This window comes from Pyrgilauda ruficollis, unplaced genomic scaffold, assembly GCF_017590135.1.
Source record: "Pyrgilauda ruficollis isolate IOZ18807 unplaced genomic scaffold, ASM1759013v1 scaffold96, whole genome shotgun sequence".
NCBI classification, from domain to species: domain Eukaryota; kingdom Metazoa; phylum Chordata; class Aves; order Passeriformes; family Passeridae; genus Pyrgilauda; species Pyrgilauda ruficollis.
Window position 1 is genome coordinate 1644943 of NW_024531710.1, and position 14859 is coordinate 1659801.

A 14859-nucleotide genomic window follows, 5' to 3' on the forward strand; every position below is an offset into this window, starting at 1 on the left:
GCCAACATGTCCTGCAAGACAGTGTTATTGACTGCTCAGCCTTGATGTGGCAAGACAGTTTTGTCTGCATCCATGAGAAGCTTTGAGCAAGCTCAAAGCCTGGCATTTTTTTCTGGAGTCCCTTTGGCACAGCTGATTGCACAAGCAGATCCAGATATTCCTGAAGTGGAACTAGTTTATAACAAAACACTCAACTATTTTAATTTGAATCTTAAAAGAAGATAGAAAATAAAGATAGATCCCTGTCCAGTTTTCCTCCGTCTTGGTTTCGTTCTTACGGGGGGTAGCCTCAGCTGTATCCAAACCTCAGTGAACTAATTTCAGCTCCTGTCTCAGTGTTGGCCAGCATGCACTCTATTTAATTGATATCAATAGAACCAAGGTCTCACAAAAAGGATTTGGCTTAAGGTTAGAGCATGGAAGAAAAAATCCCCTTTCAGATTGCTCCTTTCAGGTGCAATATGGTATCTTGAGTGCTGATGGCAGAGAAAGCAAGAATGACCTGTCAGAGCAGAGGAGACAGAAAACACTGTATGTTTCTCTCCTCTTGTGCTTCTGCAGGCTGATCTCTTTATGGCAGTTCAGCAATCCTGTCAAAGAGGATTTCTCTGCATAGCCATGGGAGGGATGAAGAGACAGAGTAATTTTTCATGGATGTCCCAAGATGAGTAAGTTTTGGTCCTATTTTCCTGTTGTGAGTAGTGAGCAGAATCCAGTGAACAGGGCATATATTCTGCTAATATTGAACCTCTTAAAAATCTTGTATTACTGTGTGACATGGAGCAGAAAAATTACTCTTGCAAAAATAAAAGCTGGTCAGATAAGATTGGATATTGCAGTGAAATAAGCAGTGCTCCTAGTCTCAATCTCCAGACACTTCCAAGGCTGAAGAACTGAAGGCTATCTGGTTCATTAGTGGAATCTCTGCTCAGCTTGAATCTAATACTTGATAGTGCTGCAGCCAGAACTCTGAGCCAGAATAAATACATTAAATGTGGTGGTTTTTTAATTCTTGAACTATGGCCCTGGTTTGTGAAACACTTAGTTGCTCAAAGAATTAAAGGTTGAATCACCAGAAGTGAGAGTTGTAACATGGAGGGGGAGTGAAGCCATTGGAAATTCTCTTTGTCACAGGTGAGAAGGTAGGAGAAAAGCAGCATTCCTCAGCTTTATTTTTTTATGGCCAAAACAAGTAAACTGTCAGATTCTCCTGGCTCTCTGATCAGGTGCTTGGGTGTGATGACAATGAATATTAGTCATGATCATGATGTTATTTCTCCTGTAGCAGGAAAGGGGAAATATCTCACTTTGTCTTGTCTGGTTCAGATTAACCACAGTCCCAGCAACCACAGCATACACGAATTATTCCTCAATAGGGAGGAAGAGAGGACAAGAGAGAGAGAGGAGGAAGAAGGAGAGGACAGAAAGAAGGAAAGAAGCAGAGCTCTGGGTTCAAGAGAGCAGCCTGCAGCTCTTTGAAAGGTCTTGCCATCCACTTGCTCTCCATCCCTTTGTGTTGCCCTAGGAGGTGTTCACCTGCCAACAGCAGGGAAGCTCCACATTGACTTCAGCAGAAGGTAAAAAGTATTTCAGTCCTAACCAAAGCACTGCTGGGTTTTCAATTAAAAACACCCCCAAACAGCTGTGAGTTATGCCCAATAAGTTTAATAACTGAGGAAACCATAGCAAGTGACAACTACAAAATACAAAGCAGACATGAAAATTGATGGCATAAAAGTGGAAAGGAATAGTGTCTGAAACGAAAACTGAAAGCAAAATACACTTAACAGAGGATCTGGGTTCAGATATAACACACACGGTCACATACAACACTGCCTTAGTAACAGCACACACAGATACTCGTTACACTGGGGATTTTCACAGTTCTCCACTTCATCCCAGATGACAAGTAAATTGATGCTTTTATTCTCTTACATAAATTCTTGTGCACACAACATCATCAGCACCAAAGGTCTGGAAAAGAAATAAAAATCAATCAAAAGACATAGAACCAGCAAACATTTAACACCATTTCAAAGTGTTATTTTTACTAAAGTAACTAGTCCTACAGCAGAAATACTTTTTCTTATGTCTTTTGACAGATGAGAGTAAAGAAAGAAATCATTTGAAAGAGAAATGCAATGTAAATGACCTGTTTTTCAAGGCAGGATGGATTTTATCAGAATGATAAATGATGCATAAATTCTTTTTTTTTTTTTTTTGTAGTTTCTTGGCATGAATTGATAAATAAACATGATAAAATAAAGTGAATTTGGAATGTACTGTTGTTATATTTAGAACCAGTTGCAGCACTTTGAACTAGAAATGCTGAGGGTGGAATTCAGATGGCATGTTCCAGAGGTATTCTTTGATATTTGCAGATATAAATCCAAGCAGGCAAACGAAGTCAGTGGAGGAGAGATGAAGACCAGGAGAATGTATACCTGTAAACATAGCGCTGCTGCAAGCAGCTGACAGCCCCTGCTGGGGTACCAAAGCCTCTCCTCCAGGCTGGAGTGTGGGCAGTTCAATGACAGCCTTCCTTCAGGACACTGTGCCCTTAACCAGTGAGTTTGTTAACCATGAGAAGAATCTGGAATGTCCTACAGATTATCAGAACATTTAGGCAGGACAGTGATTGTGGGGCTGTCTGAGAAAGCCACCTGAATCCCAAAGTGTTTGTATGTAGTTTCAGGTCTGGCAAGCTAAAATTTGAGCAATTAAGCATGAAGGAAACAATACGGGCAAGCATGAGTAAATAGAGACTGCAAAAAACTTCACATTCAGCTATGCAGACAGAAGGTTTTGAGCTCAGCACTAACAAGGTCTGAGGTGGGATGTCTGGCTGTGGTCACTGCCAAGGTCTCACTGAAAAGCATGCATTAAGAACTACCCCAGTGCATTATGAAAATTCAGCTGGGCTATTTGTTTTAATGCTTTCTACACCTGTTTTGGCCAATAGTTTGAAAAGACTTGGTTTAAAACTGACTCTGACTTATACTTCGTTCACTTTGTTGGAGACACAAGTCTGTTAGTATTTTGGAGATACTGACTTTGTTTTTATGCATATCAATATCATATCAGTGCTTAATATATACTTTTAGATTATACATTAATACACCTGAAAATGAGCATTAAAGGATGTGGATAGTTCTCTAATGTTCACAGCACCAGCTGCAAATACTCTTATTATGGCTTCCTTCAACATTTCCAAATGATCCACAACGGAAAAATTATTTCAGCAGGAGTTTTGCCAGAGAGAGGAAGCAAAAGTCAAGACCATCCAGGGCTTAAGGTTTTCTGTGTTGCAGGAGATCCCTGCAAGAGTGATTGTCTTTCACACTCAGGCACTGCTAAGCACAGGGAGGCTTGGGTCCCCTGCTGCTCCTTCAACACAAATCATAAACAGTAGTAAAACAATTCCTGAGTAGAGCTCTCCCAGAGCTGGCACAGCCCCAGTCTGAGAGCTGGAGCTGCACAGCCATGCAGCCACATCGTGAGGTGGGAATGGATGTCACATCAGTCAATTCTATTGAGAAAGGCTGCAGCAGCCGTTTGCCAAAACTCATGTAACCTCTCTGACAAACTGATGTCTGTTCTTCCAGGCAAGTTAAGAGAGAAACTCCTTCCCCTAAAGCTAAGCAACAGCAGTTATTCTCAGAACAGACCAGCAGTTCTATTGAAAAGGAGCACTGCGGGGAAGAGTAGATGCAAAGAGATGTTATTCATACTGCAAGGGAGCCACTGTAGGTCTGAGCTTCTGAAATTGCAGTGTCCAGTTCTAAAACTGTGCTCCTGGGCAGAGCTTGCTCCTAAGACACCAGTGTTGTCTGACTGGCAGCTTCCTTGGAAGATTTACAGGAGGGAGTGTGGAAATAAAGATTAAAATTTGTGGAGGAAGAAAAAAGACATAAGACTTTCTGGGAAAGCTCAGTAGTATGGGTGAGTAGCAGCACCACAGACTGCTGTGCACTCAGAGAATCACAACTCAGCATGTTTGTGACACAGGATGCAGGATCCTCACTTTGTACTTCCAGCATCCAGCTAGACTTCTGGACTTCCAAAAATTTCAGGCAAAGGACTACATTCAAATTACTCTGGACAAAAATCAAGTGCAGAAAATATGAACATATTCAGGGAACCCAAATTTAAAAAAATCAGTTGCTACACACAAGGACTCCACAACACACCATTCCCACAGTCTGGAAAACCACTAGAATTTAACACAATAATGTCTTTAAATCTGGATTGCAAAGAGATAGAAATCATGCAGAGCACAATTACAAGGTCAGGGGAGGATCCAAATACAAAGGGTGTTATTCCTCTATTCTTCACATTTAAATCCTTGTATTTGGTGGTAGGATAAAGCAGTTTAGTGTCTATGGTTTTAATTCTAGACACAAAAGAAGTGATAGTTCCTGTTCCAATAGGCAGACTTTAAAGATTTCCATGACCCAAAGCAGTAGAAGTTCCAAGTGAAAAGAGAATGAGCAATCCTGGCTATTTGATGGTGAAGTTGCATCAGAGCAACTGAAAAAAAGTGCAACGCCACCAAATTGTAATTCAGATGTAACAGCAGGATGCAACAGGATGTAATTCAGATGTAACAGGAGGATTTTCAAATACCACCTTCTCATCGGCTTGGAAAGGTCCCACTTACCTCATAAAATGTTACAAGGCAAGGCTTCTATCTAAATCTAAAATAGGATTTATAATGTGCAACCACTGCAAATTACAGAATTGTCTTCTTCACTTAGCTTGTCATAATCTGTAGCTAAGAGTCCAAAAGCATACTGCAAACAAAGCCCTGTGCAGGGGGGATAATCCAATAAATTGACCTCTCTCAGTTCACTCAAAATCTGATGACCACTGACATCATGAGAGATTAAAAGAGAATTACAGGGCAGTAATATATTTCTGTAGGAGCAAATCTGCTTTTTGAAGGCCTTCTTTATAAATGCTGAGGAGGCTTTGTGGTAAGTGGAGCACACAGTATAAGGAAGAGTGTCATCAAAACAATCACCTGGGAAAGATCACTTCTGCCAGTGTATGCAGAAACCCCTTTATCTGCTCATGACTGATCAAAATGCAGAGGCAACTTACAAAAGGAAGACGGATTCCATCAGCAAACTGATGGAGAAAAGAAAGTATTACTTAAATGAATCCTCAGAAAAGGCTTTGTCCACGTGCACACTTCCATGTTATCTAGAATAAAGATATAAATCTTCACAACAAAGACATGTTGTCTATTTCCATTCTCCTCCTGACTCCCACAAAATTTTAAGAAAAAGGTTATCCTTACAAGGCCATAGTCACTGAATGTGCAGCCCTCACTTTCAAGCTTGGCTATTAATAGCAAATCACCCAATTCAAAACCTCGTGTTCCTCAGGATATCAACTGACAGCATCACGCAAAATTAGATGATTTCTCAAGGGGCCTAAATGTCAGTATTTGTGTTTGAGCACTGCTATATTATACAATTTCTTCAAAGTTATGCAGCAAATGAATGACAGAGATCTGAAACAATGGTATCTCCCAGTTATAGTTAAAAGCCAGCGCACAGAGGACATCTAAGCTACAAGCGATGTTACAAAAGGCTGCATTCAGAATTGGGTGCAGCCAAAATGCAAATGGCTTTAGCTTCTTTTTTTGTTTGGGATGTGATCCAGACAAGGCTGTAGTAGTGAGCAGGGACTGTAGATCCCTAAGCCCCCTTGTAAATCTGCTCATGGTAAAGAGTAAATTAAAGCATTAGGCCCATGCAACACACACGTGTGCATTATTACAGGCTTCTGAAATTCTGTCAAGGCTGCTTTAATGGGAACAGCAGCAACCCCCTCCTTCTGAGCTTGATATGACTAGACCCTTCTTTTGAGAATTGATTTTATACAAGATCACTCTCCAAAAGTTACAGAAAAGTTAAACACTTAGATAGTTAGACACTGTTTGATACAAGGCTGAGGCACATCACACATTTCAGCATTCTGCTGCAAAATCTTTTTCCAAATCTGCATTGACCCTTTTCACATACTATGTTTCATTTCAGAAGTCAGCAAAATCATTTAAAAATGTTCGCTTGCTCATCTAGGCTCCACAGTTCACTAGTTTTAATCAACTATGGCATGATTTTTCTGAAGATGGAATGTAGAATAGAAACCATGCTTGAACCCCCACCAATGTTCTGGTCTTTGACCCTTGCTACAATCGATTCTGAGAACCCCTGTGTGATAGGTGAACTGTGTAAAATGTGGTCAGAGGCTGTTTTTAAAGCCCCTTTTCAGTAATCATCCACTTTAAAACGTTTGTGTGTTACAAATTAAACTTAAATCGATAGAGGCATGAGCAGCCATGAAAGCAGCAATGCACCTAAGGTTTGAATATAAATGTGTCTCATTTGAATAGCCAATATTTGTAAGCAGTATCCTTCAACTTTGCAAAGAGCAGATCTTTTGTTCTGCTGACTTACATAAGTGATTGATAGCTCATTAATGTCCCTGACAAAAACACACAGCAACAAAAACATTGTGAGTATAACAAAGGGAAGAAAAGGCACTTAATTCCAGGTCATAATTTTCAAACAAATAAAAGAAATATATATTTTTTGTGTTATATTCTGATCTTGATTGCTCAAAAGCTAGTTTATGAATGCAGAGTTGTAAATACAGATATCCTGACTCTGTGTATGCATTACAATCCTAAAGTACAATACAATATAAAGATGCAGTCAAGACAAATAAATGTGGGCTTCGGTGGGGAACTATCCTTTCCATCCTCCCTTGCTTGCACATTCCATGTAATTTTTATCTACATTGTTCAGTAATTCTAAAAATGCAGCGCTGAAATCCCAGCAAGTGCATCAGATGAGATTAGAATAAACAGCTCTGATAAAAGATCTCTTTGCAATGTTCTAGTTTTAGATCAATGTTCTAGTTTTCAGACCATCTTTTTATAAAGCAGAACTTGATCCTCCCCTTCCTTGGCTGAAAGAATTCTTTTTCTAACAGGACTTCAGACCTACCTCTGTCACTGCATGAGCCAAATATTATTTAACTACTCATAAGAGCAATTTTATTCTCCATGCTGCAAGGAGCTAAGGAGACCTGAAGGCAACTGAAGGAAAAGGAAACCTTTGCTTACTAAATAGTGTGTTCTCAGCATCTGTGTACCAGAGGACATGATGTGACTTGCAAGACCATCAATTTACTCCAAGGAAATATCTTTGAAGGACATAAGGAATTCTTCTGCCAGGATGCAAGAAAGATTGTTTCTATTTTAGCTCTGTGGTAATCATGGCAATTAAACACTGATTTTTTTTTAAATTATATGGGCTAATAAATGCATTTTATTTAATAATGCTGGGTTGGAAAGAAAAATATATCCTTACACTAGGAAAATACCATAAACAAATGGATCCCCTAAGCAATGCAGCATTTTAGATCAAAATTATGTGGCAAAACTCCAACATTTATGGAGCCAATACTAACACAGTAAAACTAATTTCTTACCCCCTGCCTGTTACCCCAAGCCTTTCTTCAATTCATGCCTCGGTCTAATACAGTTTACATTCTTTCTTGCAACTTCTTTTAAACTGGGTATGACTTTTCTTGGTTTCCTCTGCAACTGCATCTAATAGCGAATAAGGAGTCTTGAGAAATTCTTGAAAGAATTTTTTGGATAGAGAAACAGAAGCAGAGCCTTACTGAAGCACATCAGAGAGAGCAGAGGAACAAATAACATTCCTTAGGTAAGCAGGGAGATTTGAGAAGTGTGAAGACAGGAACTGTTAAATATTTGAAGCAATATGGACAGCAAAACTGAATGAGAATTAATTTCTGGTCCTAAAGATCCCTAAGAAAGCTCTGAGGGTGGAAGAAGAAAGAAATCGATTTAAGTTTAATTTGTAACACACAAACATTTTAAAGTGGTTGATTACTGACAAAGGGCTTTAAAAGAAGAATACAGAGATCTCTTCTTCTCACTGTGATCTTGGCTTTGAAGAAGTAAGATATAAGTGGGGGTTTGCAGACTCAGATCCAAGGAAATTTGCCAAGCATGAAATAAATTAATCTAATATGGAATCTTTGTTCACTGGAGTGATGAAAAACCCAAACACAGTGGACAGGCAAGAGATCAATAGAGTCATCTCACTAAGGGCTCTTATTCCTACCTTGTTCCCTTTTACAGCTGCTGAACACACCTCAGCCAATCCCTTCAATAGTTTAGCTTCTAAAGCCCATTTCTGTGAAGGAATGTTCTGGGGCTTTAAAATTAGGGACCACAGAAAAGAAAATGTAGCTTATCCTCTTCTGTCTCTCTCCAACCAGTAGAACCTTTTGTTGCCTCCCAGAAGGGTTAATTTTCAGCTTTTTTTTTTTCTTGCCTTTTTTTTTTGTTTGTTTGTTTTTTCCCCAGAAGGGCCATTTCAGCTTCTGCAAAGGACCAGAGGTCTCACACCACCCTTACTCCCAGAAACACCTCATTGCTGAGCTTTTGGCTGTCAGATCTTGAACTCCAACACACATATTTAAAAGATCTGTACATTCAGTCCCATCAAATGCCATGAGGGTTTGAGAATGCTTGTCCTGAGGACAAATTATTGCCATAATACTTAAGCAAAAAAGGTCACTCTGCTCAAAGAGGTGGGAGAATGAAACTGTATATCATATTGAATAGTAAAAATGCAGAGAGAATGATCTGGATCACTTGGAAACAAATACCAAATTTTCATCATGGCCACAGTAAAATCACACATTGCAACCAATGAATGTAATTCCAGCTTGCCCGAGATGGGAAGGGGATCGGTCTGAGGAAACGGAAACCAGAAAAGAGTTAACAAAGCCTTTGCAAATAAATCAGGATCATTTTAGATAGGAGTAGGGAGAGGAAATCACTGTAACATCAGGTGCTAGACCACTAGCAAAACAGTACATGCCATTCTGGTTTTCTTAGTTTAGGAGGGAAATCTGTAAATTGGACAGGGTTAAAAAGCACTCAAATAATGATTCAATGAAAGCTTTCTTTATAATGAAAGACTCGAGGTTTTCCATTGGTTTAGCTTCACAACCAGAAAGTTCTTCTAAGAGGTGGCTTGATCAGTGGTGTTAAGAGGAGTATTTGCAGTAACAAATTCTAGGCATATTATTTAGGTTCTTTTATACACAATATGTAATGACTGGAAGTTGAATCTACACATACACAGATTAAAAGAAATATGTATATTCTAATGGCAAGGAAATTAACCAGGAAACCAACTTATTGAAAGTTCTGAGTTCCCATAAAACATTTTAATAAGAAGCAAGTTGTTCTAATTTATATCCTAACTGGAAAAATAATTAATTCACAAAAGTTCAACAGACTGTATTAAACAAGAAAAAAGCTTAGATGGCTTTAAATCTTGTAATCCCTCTGGATTCTTACCCAGGTTCATTATTCCTCCCCAGCAGGTAAGTTCACATTGCTGCTAGCAGGAGGCATTTGTATTATGAGCGCTTTCTTGCTTTGTTCGCAGCAGTGCACTTTATTTAACAGTTGCCTCTTCAGCTTGTTGCTTAAATAATAAACTACAGAAATGTATTGTTAGAAAGCTGGAAAAGTTATAGTTGAGAATATATTTTGTCCACTGCATTTCATCTAAAGATGCAAAGAAGATATCAAAGTACTTTGCCTCCTAAAGTTTTGTGACAATATAAAGAATTCCAGTGGTTGAGTCAAAAGAAATTATGCAGCACTGGGGTATTCATTCATTAGAAATCAGTGTGATTTCACTAACAGCACACGTCCTCATGTGGGTGAACAGTTCCAAGATGTCTGGAATAATATTAACACCTTAGAAGCTTTTTGTTTATGCTTGGTTATGTTTGGGTCCTGTTTTTGTTTCAGATACAATCTTAAAAACAGAACTCCATCTGCTTTAGAGAAACACTGGGGAGGCCGTTTGTTTTTTAAAGTACAGAGGTTTAGCTAGTGTGATAGTTAGAAATAAAACCTCCCTGCTTTGATGTTTTCTTATCCACCACTCCAGGAGCCTGTCTTCCATGTCCAAACTGATGAGGCATAACAATCTAATCAACTATTTATCCAGAATTCACTAGTTAGAACATGTGCAATGAAATGATTCTGAACTCGAGCTGAACTGTGCTACTGTGTCTTTACTCAGGTGCAGATATTGGTAAATTAATCTGGAGTGACTACTGAGGAAAGATGCAGCAGGGAGAATTCTAACAGAAGTAAGCACAATTGGAATAAACAAACTGTGTGTGACTGAGGGTGGGCACAGCCAGGCGGTTACAGAGGCGCTGCTCAGAATGCCCACAGTCACCCTGCTGCCAGATGGAAGTTCACACACCACTGCGGGGATATTGGCTGGCAGCAAACATGCAAATCTTTGTATTTCTAAGAAACTCATGAAGGCAATTCTCAATGTGACTTGGAGGTGATCGGGGAAGTGGAGAAGGTGGCAGAGATATGGGGTGAAATTACGTATTTTTCATGAACAGGAGGGATTAGAGCATACTAACAACATGCATGTCTTTCCTGCTACATGCCATGTGACCGTGGATAAGAAGCAGTATTATGCACATGCCTAAAAAGAAGATTCTCCAGAAATGAGGTCAAATGCCTTGATCTCACTTTCACCAGATAAAATCTGCAATAAATCAAGCAAATTCTTTGATGATGTTGTAAATTTACAGAGCAGAAGTCACCAACTTGTGATTATTCTACCAGTATTAGTATGGTAAAAGTTTTAACAATCAAATGCAAGTCAGAACATGCATATATATCCGTTTGTTTAAAAAAAAATTAAAAATAAAAGGAAAAAAAAGCAATGTATTAATTGTAAGGTAGCAGATTATAAAAATGGTAGTCTTCCAGATAGATTTAAGAAAAAATAGTAACTCATACTGTGTGGTAACAAAAAACCCTGTTAATATGGTGCAGGTATTGAGGGAGTTCAAGGTTCTTACCAAAATCAGCTCATCATTAGCTAATTCTCGAGTCCAGTATGTTTTGGGACCATCTCCCTCAATAAGAGTTTGTTTGCAGTAGATCTTGTTTTCATTCTCCCAAGTGGCCAAACTCTGCAGGCAAGAAAACCATTAGGAAATACATTAATTATATTCCCCAGCAGCATGAGACAGAGACAACAATGAGCAGTAGTGAGAATAATTGCTCCACTAAAGGAGTAACACATAGACAGTCAAAGGCAGAGGAAAAAAGTAATCAGCGGAAAGTGGTGAAATAAAAATTAAGGTGTAACGGGGCATTTTGGAAAGAGGAATATATTAGTAACAAAGTAATTGCAAATGTGTCTTTTCAGTGTGAAGACACTCAGTTTCCATCAAATGCTTGATGCTGGAAAGTGTAATTTAGGAGCACGCTAATGTAGCGTCTACATTCCCAAGCATCTTTGTAAAAATTATTTGATCTGACGTGTTATTTATCACTACAGTGTCCCCTAAGAGTAAAAGCATAAACAATTGCATAAATCAAGTTGTAGTCATAAATAATGCAGTATTTGTCACCTACAATCTTTCCTGCTCTATGGCACTGTGCCAAGTTAACAGTGTATTAAACATATTGAGCTAACAAACTAGAATAAATCACAGCTAAATTTAAAAAATGCTGTCAGAATTCAAGTGTTTGTGACATTACTTTTTTAAGGTTGTGAGTCTGGCGATTGAAATACCCTTGGGCATTTTTCAAAGCATTTGAATAACGACAATGACACCACTGAAAAATAAAAGAACACGAAACTACAGGATTTTGTTAAACTTTCACAAACAGGCAAGCCCTGACTCTGTTGCTTTTCACTCTGAACTATTACTCCACAGTGCAACGGAACAGCTGTGCAGAAGGATGCCCTGTAATGAATGTTCAAGCTTTATAACTACACAGGGGAGACATTTATTAGTCTGTGATCATATACATGTACATATACACATGTGTGTGTGCATATGTATGCCCAAATTCAAGTTAACACTTCCCAGACTTTCCAAGGGAAAAACCCTTTACTTTGATTTAAAATTAGCTGTTTACTTTTTAAATATTTTTCAAAACAATAGATTTTATAAACTAACAAGCCATTTCAAATGGCGGTTATAGAAGCTGTGCCTTGAAGTACAACCACATATGATGCCCTCTTTGTCTGCACAAACAATGGATCAAGTTAGTTGGCAGTACAAAACCTTCCACCCCATAAAGTATATCAAAATCTATCACCAGTCAGCAGTTCTGCCAGATACTGCAAACTACATTCTGGACTATTATTTTATTATCTGTCAGTTTCTGCTCTGTGGCCACATCTTGGTTATATTCACACAGCAGTACAACTTATTCCTGAGAGTGGACTATAAATAATTTCATAACACATGGAAAAAATTTACTTCTTCACAAAACCAATTTCTTTCAGGTTTTTCCAACTTTCATAGCTTACAGCCATAATTATTGTTTTTCCATCTGCAACAATAAATCCTTCTCCAGCAAGCGGGTCACATTTATTGTATATGCATTATATAAGAAGACACTTTTTGTTGAACAAGATAAATTAACAAAGGCTGCGACATTTCCTGGACAAACTGTTAAATATATGATAACTCATCCTAGAGAGCAAGTGGATGGTCTAAATATTCACTGATTCCCAGAATCTGCTTCCTTTTTCATAAATTTATGTTGACAGCAATTGCACTGAAGACAGTAAGTTCTGAATTTTTAGTGATAAAAACGGTCTCAAAGGCTGACACAAGAATTAGGAGAGATCATATTTTGGAAAGTAGATTATTTCACCAACATTGGATACTTTTAAAACTGGATCCTCATTTGAGACTACCTTCTGATAATCTTTATTTGTATTTCTTTTATAAGAGTTTTATATATACTTATACATACTTCTTTATAATTATGAGAGTAAACTGTCTGAAGAAAGCATAACTAACCAATGCCTTCAATAATGGTTTTCAAAAGGCAGCTGTGACCACAGTCCAGCTCCCCAAGTCTCAGATCCCACATATCTACACCAGCAAGGACCTGGTGTCAGATGCTGCCGACTTAAATCCTCCTCCACGGCCACGTAAGTGGCTACAATGGTAGAGGAGCAGGGTCTCACACACAGAGTCAAGCCCAAAACACTCCAGGGAATGCCCTCTAATGCATTTCAGCTCAAGGAGAGGGTATAACTGTGGCTGGTATGAAACCTGCTGAAAGCCTGTCTTACACTATTAAAGAGCTATCATCAGTAAACAGGACATATGCACTTGGCAAGAGTGTGAAAGAGGATTTCAGCCCCAACCAACCAACAGTCTGTGATCCTGCTTGAGAACTCATCTGATTCAATCTAGAACTATGTCAGATTTGTGCCCTAAATCCCGACTCTTGAGGTCTCTCTTGCTCCACCATTTCCCATCTTTGTGTCAGGGACAGAAGTTGGGGAGAGCTTTCACTGCAGCTGAGGTCTTCAGGGGAGAGGGAAGCAAAAAGAGAAGAACTAAAACCTGCCAAGCTGGAAACCAGACACGTGAACTCTGCTTTTGGGACCTGTCATGTCCTGTTGCCTTGAGATTTCAGTTTTACCCCAAAAGAGGGACAAGAGAAGTGGTGACCATCAAGAACCCCCAGGAGTGCTTCAAGAAGAGGGTGGAGGGCAGCAATGCCACTGTCTGGGGACACCAGCAGCAGATGTGTTTGTTCCATCTAAAAAGAACTTGCTAACACACACACCCCACACACATACGCACATGCCCCAGCTCTCCTCCTACCCTGCACTTTCGTCCATCCACCGTCTCCTCCTCAAAGCGCTCCCCGATTTTGAAGTTGATCTCAGTGGTGCGGACAGTGGTGGAAGTTTTGATGTAGAACTGGTCCCCGTCCTGGCGGATCTCCACATGAGGTTTGGAGGCGGCTGCCACCGCCACTTTCCTGAGCATGGCATTGACACCTGGGCGAAGCGGGGAGGAAGCAGAGCTTGAAGTCGCCAGCCGTGCCCTGGGCTGACCTCGCCCAGCATCGCACACAGATCGGGGAGCGGGGTGAGAGGCCGGGGCAGCGCGCGTAGCCGCACAGCACAGCTGCGGCGCTCGGGAGCGGCGGCGCTCCGGCAGGCTCGGCACGGCCGGCACACGCGGGCTCTCGCAGAGATCCCTGCGGCAGAACGCCGAGCCGGCGGCAGCCCAGCTGCCCGGGCAGGACCGCCGGCGCTCGTCGGTGAGGCGGGGAGCGTGCCGTGCCTCGACCGCCCCTTCCCGGGTAGGGCTCTGAGCCATGCCCCGCACCGGCGGGAGAGCTCCTGCCCGCGGCCGACGCACGGAGCTCTCCCGGGAGACACCGAGCACCGGAGCGCAGCTGCAGCTGCCGCCCCGCGTCCCCTCCTGCGGGACACGGCGCGCTGCCCGGCTCCCCCGCGACTCACCCAGCGCCTTGAGCAGCTCGTCGAAATTCTCGCTGCTCTTCATCTTCCAAGTGCCGGCGAAGTTAGGCATGGCGGGACGGGCGCTGCGGAGGGGCGGCGGGGACGCGGCGCTGCTGCTCGCTCTCCGGCTCAGGCACCTTGTGAGTGGGGCGGACCGCGGCGGCAGCGGCAGGGAGAGCCGGGCACACCCACCCGGTCCCCCACCCCTTCCCTCGGGCCAGCATCACACCGCCAGACAGCCGGCCCCCTCCCAATTATGGCCATCCATCCATCCATCCATGCATCCATCCATCCATCCTGCCCTCTCCATCTATCACCGTCTGCCGCCTGCCTTGCAGGCTCCACAGCTGCCCAAGAACGAGAGCCCGATTGCCACTTGTCCGACAAATGAGGTGGACAGTGAGGGCTTGATGAAAAGCCCCAGAGGCAGGCAGGGAAGGCAGAGAACTATCCAAGC

General features: G+C 41.2%; 1 protein-coding gene across 1 annotated transcript; it reads right to left on the bottom strand.

Moving 5' to 3' along the window:
* Nucleotides 1-1643: 1643 nt before the first annotated feature.
* CRABP1 (cellular retinoic acid binding protein 1) lies at nucleotides 1644-14644 on the bottom strand. The gene is made up of 4 exons (XM_041489747.1): nucleotides 14403-14644; nucleotides 13753-13931; nucleotides 10966-11079; nucleotides 1644-1974 (listed from the first exon to the last, which is right to left on the bottom strand). The coding sequence occupies exons 1-4, from the start codon at nucleotides 14470-14472 to the stop codon at nucleotides 1924-1926; spliced, it is 414 nt and encodes a 137-aa protein (XP_041345681.1). The 5' UTR covers nucleotides 14473-14644; the 3' UTR covers nucleotides 1644-1923.
* Between the last annotated feature and the right edge of the window lie 215 nt (nucleotides 14645-14859).

Excerpts from the sequence above, each read along its gene's own strand:
- CRABP1 (XM_041489747.1), bottom strand. The coding sequence starts at position 14,472 with ATGCCTAACTTCGCCGGCACTTGGAAGATGAAGAGCAGCGAGAATTTC. Across the intron at positions 11,080-13,752 it reads TGGATGGACGAAAGTGCAGG|AGTTTGGCCACTTGGGAGAA; the intron begins GTAGGAGGAGAG and ends TCTTGCCTGCAG. Across the intron at positions 1,975-10,965 it reads CTAATGATGAGCTGATTTTG|ACCTTTGGTGCTGATGATGT; the intron begins GTAAGAACCTTG and ends TTTCTTTTCCAG.